The following is a 17399-nucleotide window of genomic DNA, read 5'->3' as shown; positions in this document are numbered from 1 at the left end:
GGGGGGGGGTAGGCATGGGGCATGTCCCCTCCCACTGTTTTTGTGTGCCATGTTCAGCAACTAACCAGAGCCAAAAGACAAAAAAAAATTTTTTTTTTCTTCCAAACAAATGTATAAGTTGAGTAATGCTGCTTCATGCAGATCATATTAGCTAAATGATGTCTAGATAATCAATTCCAGTATATCTTATTAAGCTAGTTAACAAGATAATGTCTATTTTACATCCATTGCTAGTTAGTTAATAGCAGGAATAAGCCTAACACTCTTTCATTTCTGTAGAGAAGTTGTACTCCCTGTTGCTTTCCACATTTTTAAAAGAAGTCTTTATTGTCACAATAGAAATACCAAAATCAGGAAGGAGATAATATACCAGAGGCCAGCAGCAGTGAAGTTGATGATGCAGGGTTTTCTCAGGTAGGCTGAAGGAGAGATTCTGACTTGCTGAGGAAAAGATATTTGTTGCAGGGAGAAATTAGGCAAGTTATAAGGACTGGCTTTTTTCAGATATTACAGAATTGCTCTCATTCACTCTCCAAAATATTTTTTGGCTGAATTGTAGGTAGCACCAGCAGAATGCCATATGTAGTTCAGATATAGACAATTTCATTTTGTATTTTCAGATATTATTTGTGTTTCAAAAAGCAGCAGATATGTCATTCCATTTTTATTTATCTTGATTAATTTTGCACATCTGACTAAAATTTATTTCTATGTGCATTAAATTAAATTATCAAACTTCTTAACCTGTTACCTGTCACTTCCATTTTTTGTTCCAAGTAATAATTTGCATATAGGAATAGTGTTTTACTGAACATGATCTACTTCCTACCCTGTAGATGTTGGAGGGTAATTGTGTCAACTCTACCAGAGTTTGGCAGCCAAAACCTTTGCTTTTGTTAGTATAAAGTATGAAGAACTCAATTTGGTCTCCTTGTGCTGCACTGTGGCTCTTAATGATTGTGTGTGTTTAGCCACAAAGGAGAGATGCTACTGAATGTGAGATGTTGACCTCGGAGAAATTATTTTCCAGGTATTTATGTTTTGAAAGAAGTAAATTAGAGTCCGAAAATGTTTGGATTTCCAGACATTAGTTGGATCCCATTGTCTAAAAAGTCTTCTATCTGGCTATCAGTTCTTTGTTTAATATACATCCATTCATTCTCTCATCTGTCTGTCCTTCCAACCTTCCGATGTTTTGTCTAGTCAACCTTTTTGTTTTTCTTACAAAAGATCAGCTAGAGATACTTTAGCATTGGGAAGGTAGTGAAGAATATTAAAAGAAGACTTGTTTATGGAGTGGTTGGGACAAAAAACAAGTCTAACCTACGGATTGCGTTTATTTGCCGTTTTCTCTCCTAAGGAGTCTGCAGAGCACTTTAACCGCATGCTTTCTGAGCGTGCTCAGGAGATTCAGGAACTGAGGAAGCAGTTGGCTGATAAGCAACAGGAGCTTGCCAAAGCTGAGAGGAAAAGCTTGTCAACAACCCAAGAGAGTTATTTAGAGACGGCAGAACTAAGAACCCTGCTTTTGGAGAAAGACGGCCTCATTAACGTAAGATCCCTTACTGCTGTAAAGCTTTTGACTTGAAATGTCCACAAAACATGAACAACATAATTTGTTGGGATACTTGCATTAAAACAAAAGTCAGATATTATCTTTATGCGTTGTAATGTTTTTCTGCAGAAGCTTTTGCAGCGGGGTCAGGAGAGGGACAAGTTCTTGGCAGAGATAAGTCAGAAGGCCGACGGAGATCACGTGTTGGAGCTCAGGCAAACAATTCAGATCATGCAAGAGAAACTTGATGAGAGAGAAGGTGAGACTTGGGTCTGCTTTAAATCTTCATTTTGGATGTTTAAACCTAGTCTTTGTATTGATCCTACGTTTGATTCGGTTTTGTCTCGTTTGAAGCTGAGCTATCAAGGAGAAACACCGAGGACAATCAGGAGAACATTCCAGTCTCCAAGAAAACGGTTGTTGTCCTGAAGAAAGAGTTGGCTCAGAAAACTGAAGCGCTGAACATAGCTCTGAAGAGGGAAAACGAACTGAAGGTCTGTGAGCAGGAAGCACATTTTCACATCCAGTGTTGGGGTAATGTTAGCAGAAGCTTATTTATTGGTTATTCTGCTCGTTTATTTTCACTTCCAGATTTCTTTGGCTGATCTCCAGTCACTGCTGTCCGAGCTCCAGGGTCGCAGTGAAGGTCAAGCTGCCAACATTGATTCCCTCACTGCTACACTGAAGACCAAGGATGAGATTATTAATGTAAGAACTGAATGCCTGTAGGGGATCTCACACAGAGTTGTATTTAGATTTAAAAAGTCTAAATAAATATTTTATTTTTTTTTAGTTAGGCCGTTTTTTTTTCTGGATTTTATATATGTGATGCACATTCATCCATATGTTCATTTATCAGTTTATCCGCCTTTATCTTTTCCTTGTGTCCTTCCTTGGACCTGTTTTGTACTGCCTCCCTTTCTTCCATTAATCCGCCAATCCTTCTGTCCTTGAGTCCTTTTATCCGCCCTTCCTTTGCTCCTATAATATTTTGTTCAATCCTCCAAATTTTTTTCAGTGTTTGCAGGTTCCATATTTAAAGTCTGACATAAATTATTGGGAACTTTTTGTATTTTCATTTTACAAACAAGCCAGAACAAGTCTACAAAGTATTTCATTTTGAAGTTGGTAGGAGCCCTTAGAATTTGTTGGTGATTAAAGCAAATAGTAACTGGGATTAAAGGACGTTTTTTTTTTTTTTTTTTAGATAGACTTCAAGCTTTGTGTTCTTCAGTCATCCATCATGGTTCCTTTTTGATTTTTGAGCAGGTTCTCCATCAACGCCTTGGCCAGGGAAGTCACAGCCAGACTGATTCTACTCAAGACCATCTGATTGGCTCCAACATGGATAGATCCCTTCCTGCACTGCCTCAGAGAGAGATAACCATGATAGGAGGAGACAGCCAGCAGAACGTAAAGCTTTAATTGCCTCATCATCAAATGTGTAGCAACATTTTACTCATTAGTAAGCTGGTTCCTGTTTTTGCCCTCAGGCTTTGCCCCATCGTTCGGCCTTGCAGCAGGAGCATGATGCTCTAAATAAAGCCCTGAGAGCTGAACAGCAGCTGTACTCCAGTTTAGTTCGGACTGTGAAGGAGCCGGATAGGTAAGAGGAGGTGGAATGAGCTGCTTTATATGTTTTAATAAGCAAAATAATAAAAAGTGACTTAATATGTTCACAAAATATTGATGACATTTTTGGGGGGGGGCTTGATGCACCGATTTCTTGTTCTGGTCTAAAACTCTATAGTCCATACAATCTGATTTTTGCTTGTGTTTAATTTAACAGAAATTGACTATGAAGAAAAAAAATTGTGCTGCAGGTTTATTATAGAGCTGGTTGTTTTTAATCCAACTAAACATGAAGGGATTAAAAGATTATACCAGTGTTTTAAAGTAACATATCCCTGATCTGCACCTGATTTAAATTTGAAAAATGTACATTAAAGAGATGGTTTTTCAATGTACCAACAGAGTGAAAATGTAATAGTTTATAGTTTTTAAGGCATTTAATAAACTGGAAAAAAAACTTTTTTTTTCCCAATATTTGACCTGCCAAAAATTTGCCAGTTTCATTCACAGACTGGTTAATCGGTGCATGGTAAATCACTGCAAAGTAAACAATTTGGGGATGTTTGTGACTGATTCAGGTTGTTTGTGTGGGTGTTAACTCTGTTGATCCTCTTTGTGCTTTCCAGTGGCCAGCGTCTCCATGCTCTGCAGCTGGAACTGACAGCAGTTCAGCTGCTCAGGCAGCAGCTAGAAGACAGCATCAAAACTAATGAGGAGCTCAGGGATGACTTGGAGACAGAGATACAGAGAGCCAAACTCAGAGAAGGTGCAGTCAAACACACTGGGCTCTAGATGATCATGATAATTAAACACAGAAAATACAAGGTGTGATGGGGAAACAACAGCTTAATGTCAGTGTGTACTCAGCTACTAGGAAATACAAACACGGCTGTCGTATTTTGTGCAGCGTTTTAATTCATGACTCGCAACATCACATCTGGCTGAAAAGCTTGTGGCTCCTGTTTGTTAATGCTGCATGCACATCTGATCCATCCTCCTCTCATCTGTCTGCTCTGTTTGTCTGCTGCTTTGTACCCAATCATTTTTTCATCTGCATGTCTTTGTCTGTACCTGAAATGCAACTTGTTTCACTGTCACTAAATATATGTGTTCTCCCGAAACCAATTACAAATAAAATAAAAAATAATGCCTCTGTTGCTTTATGTTTTCTCTGCTCCACTGTCGGGGTGAACTGTTCCTTTGAAATGTTTGTGTACACATCACCTCTCCATCTGCTTTGCTTCACTAATCTACCCATTCTAACCATCTGTTGTTACATTATTATATAACGGCTTCAGTGAAAGATTGATACGTTTGTTGTATTTTTCTAGTGAAATCAGAAATTGAACAGAAAAGAATAAATCCTCATCCCGAAAGTTTCATAGCATGCAGAGTTCACACTTCCATGTAAAGCTGTGAATATTACCCTATTGATTTTTCTGACGATTATTCGGGTAAAAAAAAAAAAAAAAAATTGGCACATTTAGCAGATTGTTCATGAAAGTCTTTTTTAATCAGTATTATAAAAATACTAAGATGCAAATAAACAACAAATTTGATTCCTTTTTCAAATAAGTTTTATTGCTTGAAATACAGTAACGGCATTCCTTTAGTGAACACTTATTAACTTATAGCAAAGAATGAAAAATCAACATGTGAAAAGCTCAGTACTTTGTCCTTGACACTTTAGAGCTGATATGTTGATTAATTTTATATTAACCGATCAATAATTAGATAGCAAAAGGCATCGTCAATGCAAAATACATATATTTTTTTTCACAGTTTTGGCTTAAATACTACTCTGTTTTCTGTGAAATTAGCTTTTTTTTTAGTTTGCATACTCTAGTTAACGATTAATTGATTAGTATATTAATTTCATGATTATTTCAGTAATCGATTCATCACGATTAATCCAGTGAATCGTTTCAGCTCTGCTTCCATTAGTCACTCAAATACAACACGACTTCAGTACAAAGCCTGAATTAAGTCCTCTCTGAGGGCTGAGGTTGTTTTCTAAGCATCATAGCTCAAGTGTCTGCATGCATGCGTGTCTCATGCCAGCGGGCAGATTAAGCGCATGCTCCTCCCACAGCACTATCCAGAGGACAGCAGGTGTAGAAATAGGTCAGCCATGAGTAAAGCAGCCGTGGCTTACACTCTACCAGACTGAAGCACAGACGACTCGGGCTAATTGGCTCCGATGACGTTTTGCTTTAACTTTTAGTTACATAATCATTATAATCTGTATGCAGCTAAAAATTAAAAAGCTGTCTTTTTATAGGGTGTTGTTTATAATTAGAGTTTTTCGTCTGAAATGAGAATGTGGGAGTATAATCACTAATAGAGTTAGCATTTTTTTGGATTTGCTACTAATTTATTGTAAAAATCAAGTAAGTCTCATTTTATCCCCCCCCTCCATTTTCCCAAAATGTGAATTATTCCAAGAAAATATCCCCATCTGATCTAATCCGCATGCAGAGTTTCAGTACTTTAATAGCTATGAAATTTAAACGCTTCATTTTAACTTCTTACTAAAATTTATTCTAAATATAAACATGCAAAATATACTTCACTTTCAGGCTGTTTTTGAAATGTTACCTTCATTAAAAATCTAAATAGAAATGTGGTGGAGTTGTAAATAAACTTGCGTGTGGATCTGCTCAGGTATGGACCTCATTGATCCTAAGGAACTGGAGAGCATGAGGCATCAGCTTGAGGACGCCCAGCGCTGGAACGCGTCACTGCAGGCTCGCTTGGGAGCAATTCAGAACCGTGGAGGAGGAGTTGGCGGAACCAGCGATGGTGGTAAGACTGAAAACACACACTGTAATGATTTCTCCACCGTTCTACTTGTGAGATTTAAACGCCGGTTTTCGTGTTCAGGTGAAACTTTGAGTTTCATTGGAGATCAGACGTCTTACATGAGCATCTGTGTGGGAGAAGGGCCTGATGATGGCTCGCTTCAGCTTTCTCCTCAGGAGCTTCAGCAGAAGGTGAGGCTCATACCAAGTATTTAAAGATATTTTTAAACAATCACATACTTTTTTTTTCTCATTGTCTGAAGTTAAATCAGACCAAATTTCTTTTGTTTTAGGTCAGTTAGATTAACTGACCTAAAACGGTTACTTCATTTGCTTATTGCCAGAAAACGTTTTCTTTTGAGATTTTTTTTGTAACTTTCTCAGACCAGTCGGGTATATAGGGTTAGTGTAAAAGAGACATTTGATAAGATTTTGTCATAATTTTACCACGATAGAGAGCGTTCATTTTATAGCGTTAACATGGTGCTGTAAGTGGTCCGGTATGAAACGGGTTTGATGGAACAACGGTACCACAGCACTTTTAAATTTCAATAATCAGAACACCGAAATTGTTTCCGTTGTTTTTAAAAGGTTTATGTCAGTCTGCCTTTTCACCATCAATATGTTTCCCGACCGCCCTGCACCTTTAGGGAGTTAAAAAACAAACAAACAAAAAAACGGACGCGCACATTGCGCAAAACTCTGAAACAAGAGAAGCGGGACATAAAACGGAGCGACGAACTAGATGTGAATTATGGCATAAAAACAGAGAATCCGACGCTGAACAGTGAAAAATCAACACATGATGTGAAACACATGACGATTAGGAGGCGCAGSAGGTGATGAGTGAAAATTACTGAGCGTCAATAAACGATAAAATAAATCTAGCAACAGTAAAGAAACTAAAGTGGACATAGCAATAAACCGAGAGAGGATAATACGAATCAAATGAAACTAAATGGAAATGAATGAAGAACAAAATGCAAGAATAAACTAAGAAACTAAAGTAAATACGGAGGAATAAACTGGTATGGCAAGATCTTTCTAGCAATAATTAATACAGAGACTGTATGGCAAGAATAAACAGACACTATTTCCAGTTAAAAGGTAAAATAATATTATTGAAGTTCCACGGGCAGGAGCGCAACTACACATTATTCAGGTGGATGCGAAAACATAAATCGGCGTCCCCCCACGAAGGAGTGTAGAAACATACGCTCCCCCCACATCCCTCCTACTCCAGACGCCGATACGACAAAACTCGCTACATTTACCCCGTTATGTGCGTGAGGTGAAGGGGCATAAGGCGCGCTGAAGTGTACTGGAAAACATAATCGGTGCGCCGTTTCAAAACATCAACAATAATGATAGTAACATTAATAATAAAATAATTGTCAGTGCAAAGTAGCTTACAAATTCTTTGGTGGGGGGCGGTGGGGGACCTGGATTAGGGCTAGGGGGGCACTGGCCCGAAAAAGGTTGAGAAACACTGCTGTATATTTTTCTGTGGTTGCTTAATTAGCACATGCTATATGACTTGAATATGAAATGGATTTAATAAAGATGCAAAACAAAGAATCTTTATTAAATCAAGTCAACTTTTTAGGAAGTGAAGGGCATTTGGAATACAGTGATATATGGATTATTAGCACTGATTGTGAACAACTTAAAATACACAAAAGACACCGTAAATCCAGGTCTGCTAAAACATCCACATGTGACTGATCTCATATGTTTTGGTTGTTTCTTATGCTAGAACTTTATTATTAGGCTTATTTTAGACAAATTTTAGAGATATTAGACCAAAAAATATCACCTTCTTTACGGTGTATAGTATTTAAAATAGTTGATTTTGGTAAAACAGTCTACTGAACTAGCTAGATATAATGCATATATCAATAGCATGTATTGTGGAGAGATAACTGCACTTGGGGAAAGATGTGTATGCTGTAGAATATAACATAAATGTAATGGTTAGATTGGATTGTTATTTTTCTTTTTTTTTCAAAGGTAAACAAAATGATACATTAAAACAAATCTTGACAACAGTTTCCTTTATGCTGCAGGTGCTGGATTTACAGGAGCATGTCGCTGGGCTTCAGAGTTTAAACAATGAGCTGCAGAGCAGATTATCACAAGTGGAGAAGTCAGAGCGGGACGCTTTGGAAAGGGAAGACAAAGATCTGACTGGTAGAAGCCGGTTCAAACAGGTTAGGGGTCATAAAAGAGAGCTCCAAATACATGGAGTTCAACAGGAATGTTTTATAGTCTGACTAAATCCTAGATAATGAGGAATTGTTGCTATTTAGAGTTTGTTTAAAGTTCAATCAGTTACTTGAATCATAAGTCATTGTCTAACATTCACCTTTTTAGCTCCTTTCTGAACTCCTAACCTACATCTTAACCTTTGCTCTGTTCAGCCTGTTACTGATGTCTCTTTGGTCTGTAGTGCTGAGTGTTTAGTTTCTCTAACAAGTTAGTTGTTTGCTTATAGTAGAAGCAGCCCTTTTTTCTGTCCTCCTTTTTCCTAACCATTCCCTGTTTTTTTGTTTTTTTTATCTCTGTGTGCCATGAAACGGCTTCTTCTCTTCACCATGCCACATTAGACACATCATGCCATTCTGCTGTTGCTGTGCAGTGTCTTATGGATTCTGTTCCCTCTTTAAGTTTTCTTTTACCAAGCCATATGTGTCACACTCGCCTCCCATCCCATTACTCTAGCAGCTCCAGGAGATTTGTGAGAGGCAGCCACAGTGTGACACTGACAGGGAACGTCTTCCTGGTCAAGATAAAGAGATCCAGACAGAGACAAGCACCTTAAGAAAGGTAAGATATTAACTGATACTTAAAATTAGTTTTCACTTTTTGTCTTGTCACATTTATGCAAATAAATGTGATTTTTATTATGACATGGACCAACACAGAGTAGTCCATATTTGTGAATTAGAAGGAAAATTCAACATGGTTCTAGGGCTGCAGCTATTGATTGCGTTAGTTACTGATTAACTTATTCTAATAGTTAATCGAGTATTCAGAAAAAAAAAAGTCTCATTGTACAGCCTTTCTATACAACATTAGAAATACATAAATTAAAAACAAATTTGGTAACACTTTATTTGAAGGGGGGTGAATAAGATTGACATGACTCTGTCATGAACATGAATAAGCCTTCATGAATATTTATGACTGTTGTCAAAAAGCGTCATTCGGTAAATTATGACACTTTTAATACAAAGTTGACATTATTGAAAATGTCTTTGTTATGACAACTTTACATTAACCAAGAAATCATTACTGATATAAATTTGTTGGAAAAGTATAACTGATTGCACTTTAAAAATTAGGCAACTTTATGTTATTAAAGGTAAAGTTTATGTTCATGACATGTTTTATGTCATGTTTATGACAGTGTCATAACCCTTTTCACCCCCCTTCAAATAAAATGTTACCACAAATTTTCCTATTTAATTAAGATAAGACATTGCCTAAAAATGCAATATAACTTATCTTTATTGAATTTGAAGTATCCTTAATTTAATAATTTTTTTAAAATGGAATTTCAAACACAATGTTTTGAAATTTGTTTGCCCCATTTTTGCCAATTTCTTCTAGACTGAATCTAGAAATCTGCTCGGTGATGAAAACATGACCAGCAGGTCCAGCCAGGGTAGAGGGCATGCTCACTCTGTCAGCACCCTGTCACACAGCGGAGGCGACGGCGGTGCAGAAAGCAACACGGAGGCTTTGGCGCGGACGTCTGAGCTGGCAGGATTTGTGTCAAACTCTAAGCAGCATCAGAGGTTGGTCCTTTTGTTTAGTCAAGTCAAGATCTTATTATTTTTCACGTTCCGTTAACTGAACATCACACTGATCATAAGCTGCTAATTGCAGAGAGGAACTACACCGACTTCAATCAGAAAATCTGAAGCTGTGGGGTCTATTGAAGGAACAGAAGTCCACTGAGTGCAAAGAAAAAGAGAGCGCAGATGTCTCGGGGAACAGCAGCGATGGGCAGGCTGAATTAAGGAGGAGTTTGGAAACGTTTCTGTCTAATCCTAAACGCGGTTCCACGATCTTTAAATCACCAAAGCAAACTCCAAAGAAATCAAGCAAAGCGTCGGCTGGAGAGAGCGCCGTCACTAATGTCAGCTCTGCAGATAAAAATCCGAAACCTCAAAGTAAAACACACCACAAGTCTCCAAAGCAGCATGTCACCAGACACAGGGCAAGTTTTGCGCAATTCTATAAATATAAAGGCAGACTATTTTCATTAGCTCTGACTAGCAGTGCTTCTAACATCTGCTTAATTTGTGTTGTTTCCAATGCAGGCTGGTGTCAAGTCTCGCCTCCCTGTGCCTGTGAGGCTCAGAGCAGAGGGCAGCACTGGCAGGCAGTCTGTGACCTCTGACCCGACGCAGACTGACGCACAGCAACACTCTGCTCTGGAAGATGTTTCTGGTTCTGACCAGCAGCTGCATACCAACTCAGATTCAGCACCGCAAACCACCGTCAGACACTCACACACTAGCTGCAGCCCTGCAGAGTCAGACGAGGGCTCTGATCCCGGAGCGCCGGTGGATCACGCCCACAGCGAATCTGCTCTTCTTTCCCAACTCGAGCTCCTCCACCAGGAATGCCAGGAAAAGGAGGTTCTGATAAATAAGATGAGGAAGCAGCTCAGCGACCTGCAGGAGCTGCATGCTCAACTGCAGGAAAGGGAGAGACAGAATGCCCAGCACGCTGTGGCCTTGCAGGCTGCGCAATCCACCATTGCTTACTTGACAGCCTGCAGTCTGGACAACCAGAGCAGCTTTGGTCCGCACCCCAGTTCTGGCTCTGTGGGTTCCGACGTCGACCTCCACAGTAGATGCATGGAGTTGCAGAAAGCACTTCAGGAGAAGGAAGAGCTCAACAACCAGCTCATCGAGCTCCTGAGCATGGCGGAGAAAGCCATCGCTTCTTCTCAGAGCCAAGATGAGAAATCTGAAACGGATGGTCTCTCCTCACGGATAGAGGGTGCTTTACATGAAGTTCACACACACTCGCACAGAGATAGCCCAGATCAAGCCAGCGGCCAAACTGAGAACTCTGTGCTTGAGCTGCAGCAGCATGCAGACTCTTTGCAAAAAGCCCTGTTAGAACAAAGTAAGCTAAACGCAGAGCTCCAGGAGCAATTAAGGGCTGCAAATGAAGCTGCACAGCGTGACGGTTCTCATTTAATTGGCCCCACCTGGAGGCAAGGAGATGGAACTACAGAGTTGCTTGAAGATGACGAGTCGAGGGATGACGACAGTGCAAAGAGAGGTTGTCATAATCCCGATTTAAATCAAGAAATGTTTAGCGTCGTACTGAAGTGCTTCAGCGCAACAGAGGCTGCTGTTTCCTCGTTAGCCGGCCACTGTAAAAACACAGCCTCCCCAGCCTCTCATAAATCAGAACTAAACGCTAGCCTGCAAAAAGATTTTGACAATCTTCAGAGAGCGCTTCAAGAGAGAAGCAAACTGACTGAATCTGGAGAGCAAGGAAGGAGAAGCAGCAGCGATCTGCCCTCTGCCTCATTGGAAACAAAAGAGCCGAAGCTCTATTGGGATCTCTGTCACCTTCACAAGGTTCTCAGCGATTACTCTCGAAGAATAAGTGACCTCCAGGGCTGCGCGCAGCAAGAGAGAGGTCACAGAAGAGAGGGCGAGGTCCGCTGGGTCGAACACGATGACAAGGGATTACCACCAGATGTTAAGCTCCAACTGGAGACATTACATAAGGCTCTGAGGGAGAAAAAGAAAGCGTACAAAAACCTGGAGGAGAAACTGGCCACCGCTCTTACCAGCACATCCTCTACAGAAACTATAAGAAAAGGTTAGATAACTTTTTTTGAATTGAATGTTCTGACTCTAAATATGATGGAGTATCAGGACCACACGGAGAAGAAATAAAAATGCAAGAAGAAAGTCATAAAATGCACCATAAAAAAGTCATAGTTATAGTATTATGACTTTATTATCATTTTATGACCGTACTGTTGTTTTTCTTAGGATGGCCCTAATACTCCATCTTCCCTGTGCCTTCAAGGATTTCTGTCTAACATGAAATGTATTGCTTCCAATAGCCGCTCCTGAGCAGGGACACAAAAGCGTGCAGGTGGATTTGCAGGACCTGGGTTACGAAACCAGTGGCAAGAGTGAGAACGATAGGGAAGAGAGCAGTAGCACAGGTAGACAGTCTATAGGCAGACTCTGCATGTTGTCTGCTGCGTGGACACTAATCTCACACGTGGGTAGATTCTTTCACTATTTGTGCGCATGAGGATGGAAAAGCAAAAAGTTTTTTTTTTTTTCCATATTGGGTCTAATAACACACAAAGCCTATTTTTCTGGTTTTAACTTTGGATTTCTTCTGCACTGTCCCCCTCAGCTCCCTTAAAAGTAAAAATGTTTCACTGATCGGTTCTTGCATGTTTCACTCTGCGGTTCGGGGATGTCTTTTTCAAGCACTTATTAACCTCTCAATTTGATTTCTTGCCTTGATTAAGTCGAGCTGCATATCAAATGGTTAATTATTTTGAATGTGAATGTGTCCCTTTTTATTTTTAAATGTCTGTATTTCTGTTTCACAGATCTAGAGGTGGGGGTGAACCCCAGCTGCAGTGCGTCCAGCCTGCCTTCACTCTTGAAAAATGAACATGCCGCCTTCTCCTCCACCGAGAACTTGGACTCGAACTCCAGCACTCCTTACCCAAGTTCCCCGGCTCTCAGCTCAGCCAAAGTAGGCATTTTGATGTCAGCTATTTTACCGATGAAACATGATTAAATTCCACTGATTGCCTTGGTCAGGATATTTAAGTTTAAGTGCCAGTCCCAATAGTTCCAGACACTAACATTAGCCCACCGCCGTCTGTTTTGATTAGGACTGGGAGATGTGGAATAAAAAATAAAATCAGATGGGTTTTTTTGTTTGTTTATTTTTAATTACCAGGTCTGATTTCTGACTTTAATTTTTTTTTTCTCGCTTTCTTTTTTTAAAAAAAAGAAAGCTACTGATAGTAATGTATTAAAATATGAAGTATTTCCTTATCTGTAAAATGTATACCAAAGAATAACTTCACAAGATGCTCAACATTCCTCATTTTATTTATTTATTTTTGTTCATATAGTTCTCATAAAGTTACTACTTAATTCTCCTAAGATTACAACTTTTTTCTGGTAAAATAGTGATTTTATTCTAGTATTAATGCCCAGCCCTAGTCTTGTTGTTGCTTGTTGATTGTTTTAAGTTGTAATGCATTCTCTGTGAATTAGTCTGCTGAGTTAAGCTTTTATCTACCACCCATTGTGTCTACGTAGGTCAGCCTGAAAAACCTACAGATGTATGATGAGTTCGGGGCTTCAGAGGACCCTCTGCAGCTTCAGGCACAAGTCAGAGAGTTGAAAGCCCACCTGGAAAACCAGGCAAAAGTTATCCTGCAAATGCAAAGCCTCCTGCACAGAAACTCCCTCTCCAGCGACATGGTTGCAAACACCTCCCATCCGCTCGCTGTCAGGGAGAAAGACGACGCACACAAAGCGGACTGCAATCAAGAAAGGGTCGGGCAGCCGAGTGGGAAAAAGGAGGCCGAAAACCAGTCGGCTACGGACAGAGCCGGTGTTGTGAATATCGACTTGTGGAAAGAGAGAACGCTGAACCGAAGCACAAACGAACAGCTGCATCAAACCCGCAGCCGCTCAACGTCACCTGCTAGGTAAACGGCTCATCGCGCCGTTTCGGCAAAAATATACTCCATTTATTGATCAAACCTTGAACGTCGTAAACAAATTTATCATGTTTTTACCACTTGACAGGCTTGATTCTCTGGTGAAGTCTCAGGCCAGAGAGTTGTCACAGCTGAGGGAGCAAATCAAGGAGAGCCGCAGGCTGGGAGTGCTGCAGCGCCGCCAGCTGGAGGAGCTGAGCAAGGCGTTCAAAAACCTGGTGCACTCTGGAGAAGTGGACTACTACATGGGGGAGGTGGTGAAGGAGCAGCTGAACAAGAGTCTGAGCCTTCTGGACAAGCTGGAGGGCCGGCTGGACAAAGGTGGTCACTGTCTAAGAAAATGATATCTGCTCTACAGTTTGCATTGTAGTGGGAATGCAATAAGAAATTTACATTGTAACTTTGTACTTGGGAGTCAGTACTGAAAAGAATATCTATATGAGTTATACAAAGTTATGACTGAGTTATTTTTCATAATTATGTGTAAAAGCTAAAAAAAAAAAAAAAAAAAAACATTAAAAGCTAGCACAAACAGATATTAATTTCTGATTTGTTCATGACAAATGTTTTTCTTTTTCTGTCCTCCAGAAGAAACTCATCCGGTTAGTGAGGATGTTGCAGCTTTAGAACTGTCTCGCAGGTACGCTACATATTTATCACGCTATCTAAATGTAACTAACATGCTAGTAACATTTATAACTTATATATTTGGAGTAATAATATTCAACAGGCATGTAAGGTTGGATTTGAGAAATGAAATGAATATCCAACGTTCTGCATAATTTCTACTAATCTGTCGTTTATTCATTTTTTTTCTTGGATTAATAATTGCATACCAAAATGTGCTTAATAGAAGATTTTATTTACAAAATTTGAACCAGGTGAAGCTAAAACTGCCACTGATATCTGATGAAAGTGTTTCAAGCCAAGCTGAAGAGTCCGCTCCACCCAGCCGATGTTCGCAATTAGATCAGTATTGTAATTATTTAGCTTTTCCAGAGAGTTAAAAACGTTTCACAGCTGTTCAAGTGTTTAAAATTTTTCCTCAGTTAGTGTGATGAAAATTGACCCGTTACTAATGGCGACAGCCTTGAGAAGCATCAACAGGTGCCTCTCTCTAACGAAGAGAGCGGGATCGATCCCCACGACAGCCTGTGTAGAATCCAGCAGGACATAGATTATCTGCGTCTGGAGCTAGACGTTGAGAGAGAGCTGCTGCAGCAGCACATCAGGCTTCTGGTCCAGCAAAACCTCAGCCTGGCTGAATGCACTAGGGAGCAACTGGACCTGTGAGTTGGTTTCATTCAAACGCACAGCATGACGGTTGCTGTGGTGATTTCCAGCTGCGTGTTTTCCCCCCAAACGTCAACTAGTCTTCCACTGTCTTCTGATTTCTCTCTCTTGAGTGTTTTTTTGTCTTTGCTCCACTGTCACATTTTCATATTTTGTCAAGTTCCAACCATGACCTTCAATGTATTTTATATGTAGAGTGGTAAGAGGAAAGCTGCTGTTGAAAGAAAGTTGCATTTGAGGTTTTTTTTTTAAATTAGTGTAGCTAACTTTTGAGATATTTTGCAAAGACGACAAACAAATGTTTGTCCCCAGATGAGCTGGGAGAGAAAACCCAAAAAGACAAAGTAACAATGAGCGAACATACCCATCCAGGTAAAAATAGGACTAAAGTACAACTTGATATTAGTCAAAGCATTTACAAATACCTACAAAATGATTGAGTCAGTGTGAACTTTAGGCGCAGTTCATAAAATGAAGGTGGTTGTAATGCAACAAAATATGAAGAGGTTCTAAAGAGCCAACACTCACACACTGAATTTGGCTTGATTTCTTCTAGACTGGCTAAGGAGTTGCAGGAGAAGAATCGCCTCATCCAGAGCCTCCAGAGTCAGGTCCGAGGTCAGACTCCCAGCAGCCACCGCAGTTCCCAGTCCGACCTGAGCCGCTCAGACGTGACGATTTCCTCCTGCCACAGCGGCAGCAGCACCACACAAGGCGGCAGCAGAGCACACAGTGAGTTTCCTCGTGAGATATTAAGACGTCTTGGAGATAGTTGTAGGTGTGAAGTGTAGTCTTTGGTGTCAGAGTGGTTGAAGAGTTATAATGCAAGTGATTAAAAATGCACGCCTCTCCACTTCCTGCCGCCTGGTGTAACGTCATTTATGATCATTCCAGTCCTTCACCCTGTCTAGTTTCTGTCTGTAATGGCAATTATTTTCCACTCAGGTCCATTGTGCTCCACTGAGCCGTGCTGGATGACCAAAGCTAGAGCAGGTGTCCAGTTTCAGTCCACCGCCTCTCAAAGTTGCATTATTCAGTGGCACCTATCTGGTTCAGTCCTCAAATTGTGTTTCCCTCTTGGGGAAAAAAAAAGGAGCAAAGTTGAACAAAGCGTGTTACGAACACCCTGTAGTCGCCTCTGGAAGCTGGGTCAAAGTGTACAGAAATATTAGTTTAGGACATTTTTAATTAAAGTTGGATGATTAACTAACTTCCTCCTGCTTCTGTTCAGGCCAGCAGCATTCTGCCGAGAACTCGAGAGCAGCCATCTGTCCTGCAGGAGGCGCTCCGGAGAAAGGTGCGTCTCCTCACAGAGACGCTGCCAGCAGACTGCAGCATCTGCAGCGGGAGAACCGGCGGCTGCAGGAGCAGCTGAAGAGCAACGAGGAGCTCAACGTCACCTTACGCAGCGAGCTGGACCTGCACCGCTCCATTATGGCGCAGACCAGCCTGCACCACCGAGAGCAGGAGCCAGTGCCGGGTCAGGAAGCCGCAGAGCCTCAAACGGGGACGCGTGAGCAAGGTGGAGACGTCGACTCACAAGGAGGAGAACAGCCTCGCACTATGAGTTCAGGTAAATACGAGGCATTATCAGTAAGATAATCAGATTAAGTTTTTATTAAAGTAACAGAAAATGTACTCTACTTTTGTAAACCGTTGAGCAAAATGCAAAGCCTGATAATGCCACCTGTAAGAGTTAGCGGTTGTTTTCCACATGGTGTGTAACTTTTAATAAAGATTTTCAGAGTCCAACAAATAGCAAATAATTGGAGAAGTTGTCCATCACCATGAGTCAAATGCTGATTTGTGCAGCAACTGTTTACTTTATTGTGAGCATCTGTAAAAGTTTTAATTATATGTTTTGTTAGTTGGAGGTAGAAGATTTTAATCCAACACAAAGTAAAGAAATAGCAAGGTTCTCCTGATCCAATCTGATTTTCACTTAAGTTTGAAAAGTGCATCAAAATATGTGCTTTTATTTGTTTTTATGTATTTATTGAACAGGGGGGGTGGGGGGGGTGATTTTTTAGGGTTTCACATGCAAATCAATCAGTTTTGCAAGATACTGTAAAAGTCCAAAACAAACAAACTGCATGTGCTTTTAAAGGTTAGCACTGTGTTTACATGCACACTTTACTATTTCCACATGAACTCAATACACTAACCAGAAGAACAGTTCAATAAAAGAACAACGAACATCAGAGTTATCTTAGCTTGGAGAATCTCCTTTTAATTTAGCTGCGTGTGTGTGTTTGTGTGTGTCCATGTTTGCTAGACCTGCTGGCTGAATATCTCCAGGAGATCAGAGCGTTACGCCAACGACTGGAGGAGAGCATTCGCACGAACGACCGCCTGAGAGAACAGCTGGAGAGGAAGTTAGCCGAGGTGGAGAAAGACCCGGGTACATAAAGCCGACTGCAGCCGCGGTTCA

General features: G+C 40.5%; 1 protein-coding gene across 1 annotated transcript in view; it reads left to right on the top strand.

Annotated features, from left to right (window-relative positions):
- Positions 1-17399, top strand: part of cdk5rap2 (CDK5 regulatory subunit associated protein 2) — a 37394-nt gene that overhangs the window by 15255 nt on the left and 4740 nt on the right. The window contains exons 19-41 of the mRNA XM_017307717.1: positions 972-1030; positions 1270-1552; positions 1685-1814; positions 1910-2049; positions 2147-2263; positions 2825-2968; positions 3049-3161; positions 3754-3893; positions 5792-5932; positions 6011-6120; positions 7995-8138; positions 8650-8754; positions 9541-9728; positions 9820-10153; positions 10257-11784; positions 12035-12139; positions 12542-12690; positions 13269-13663; positions 13764-13996; positions 14264-14315; positions 15525-15700; positions 16200-16541; positions 17244-17369. Of these exons, the coding sequence (XP_017163206.1) occupies positions 972-1030; positions 1270-1552; positions 1685-1814; positions 1910-2049; positions 2147-2263; positions 2825-2968; positions 3049-3161; positions 3754-3893; positions 5792-5932; positions 6011-6120; positions 7995-8138; positions 8650-8754; positions 9541-9728; positions 9820-10153; positions 10257-11784; positions 12035-12139; positions 12542-12690; positions 13269-13663; positions 13764-13996; positions 14264-14315; positions 15525-15700; positions 16200-16541; positions 17244-17369 (5254 nt within the window). The remainder of the gene's footprint in view (positions 1-971; positions 1031-1269; positions 1553-1684; positions 1815-1909; positions 2050-2146; positions 2264-2824; positions 2969-3048; positions 3162-3753; positions 3894-5791; positions 5933-6010; positions 6121-7994; positions 8139-8649; positions 8755-9540; positions 9729-9819; positions 10154-10256; positions 11785-12034; positions 12140-12541; positions 12691-13268; positions 13664-13763; positions 13997-14263; positions 14316-15524; positions 15701-16199; positions 16542-17243; positions 17370-17399) is intronic.

This window comes from Poecilia reticulata, linkage group LG12, assembly GCF_000633615.1.
Source record: "Poecilia reticulata strain Guanapo linkage group LG12, Guppy_female_1.0+MT, whole genome shotgun sequence".
In the NCBI taxonomy this organism is placed as follows: Eukaryota; Metazoa; Chordata; class Actinopteri; order Cyprinodontiformes; family Poeciliidae; genus Poecilia; species Poecilia reticulata.
This window is presented reverse-complemented; position numbering and strand designations above follow the sequence as displayed.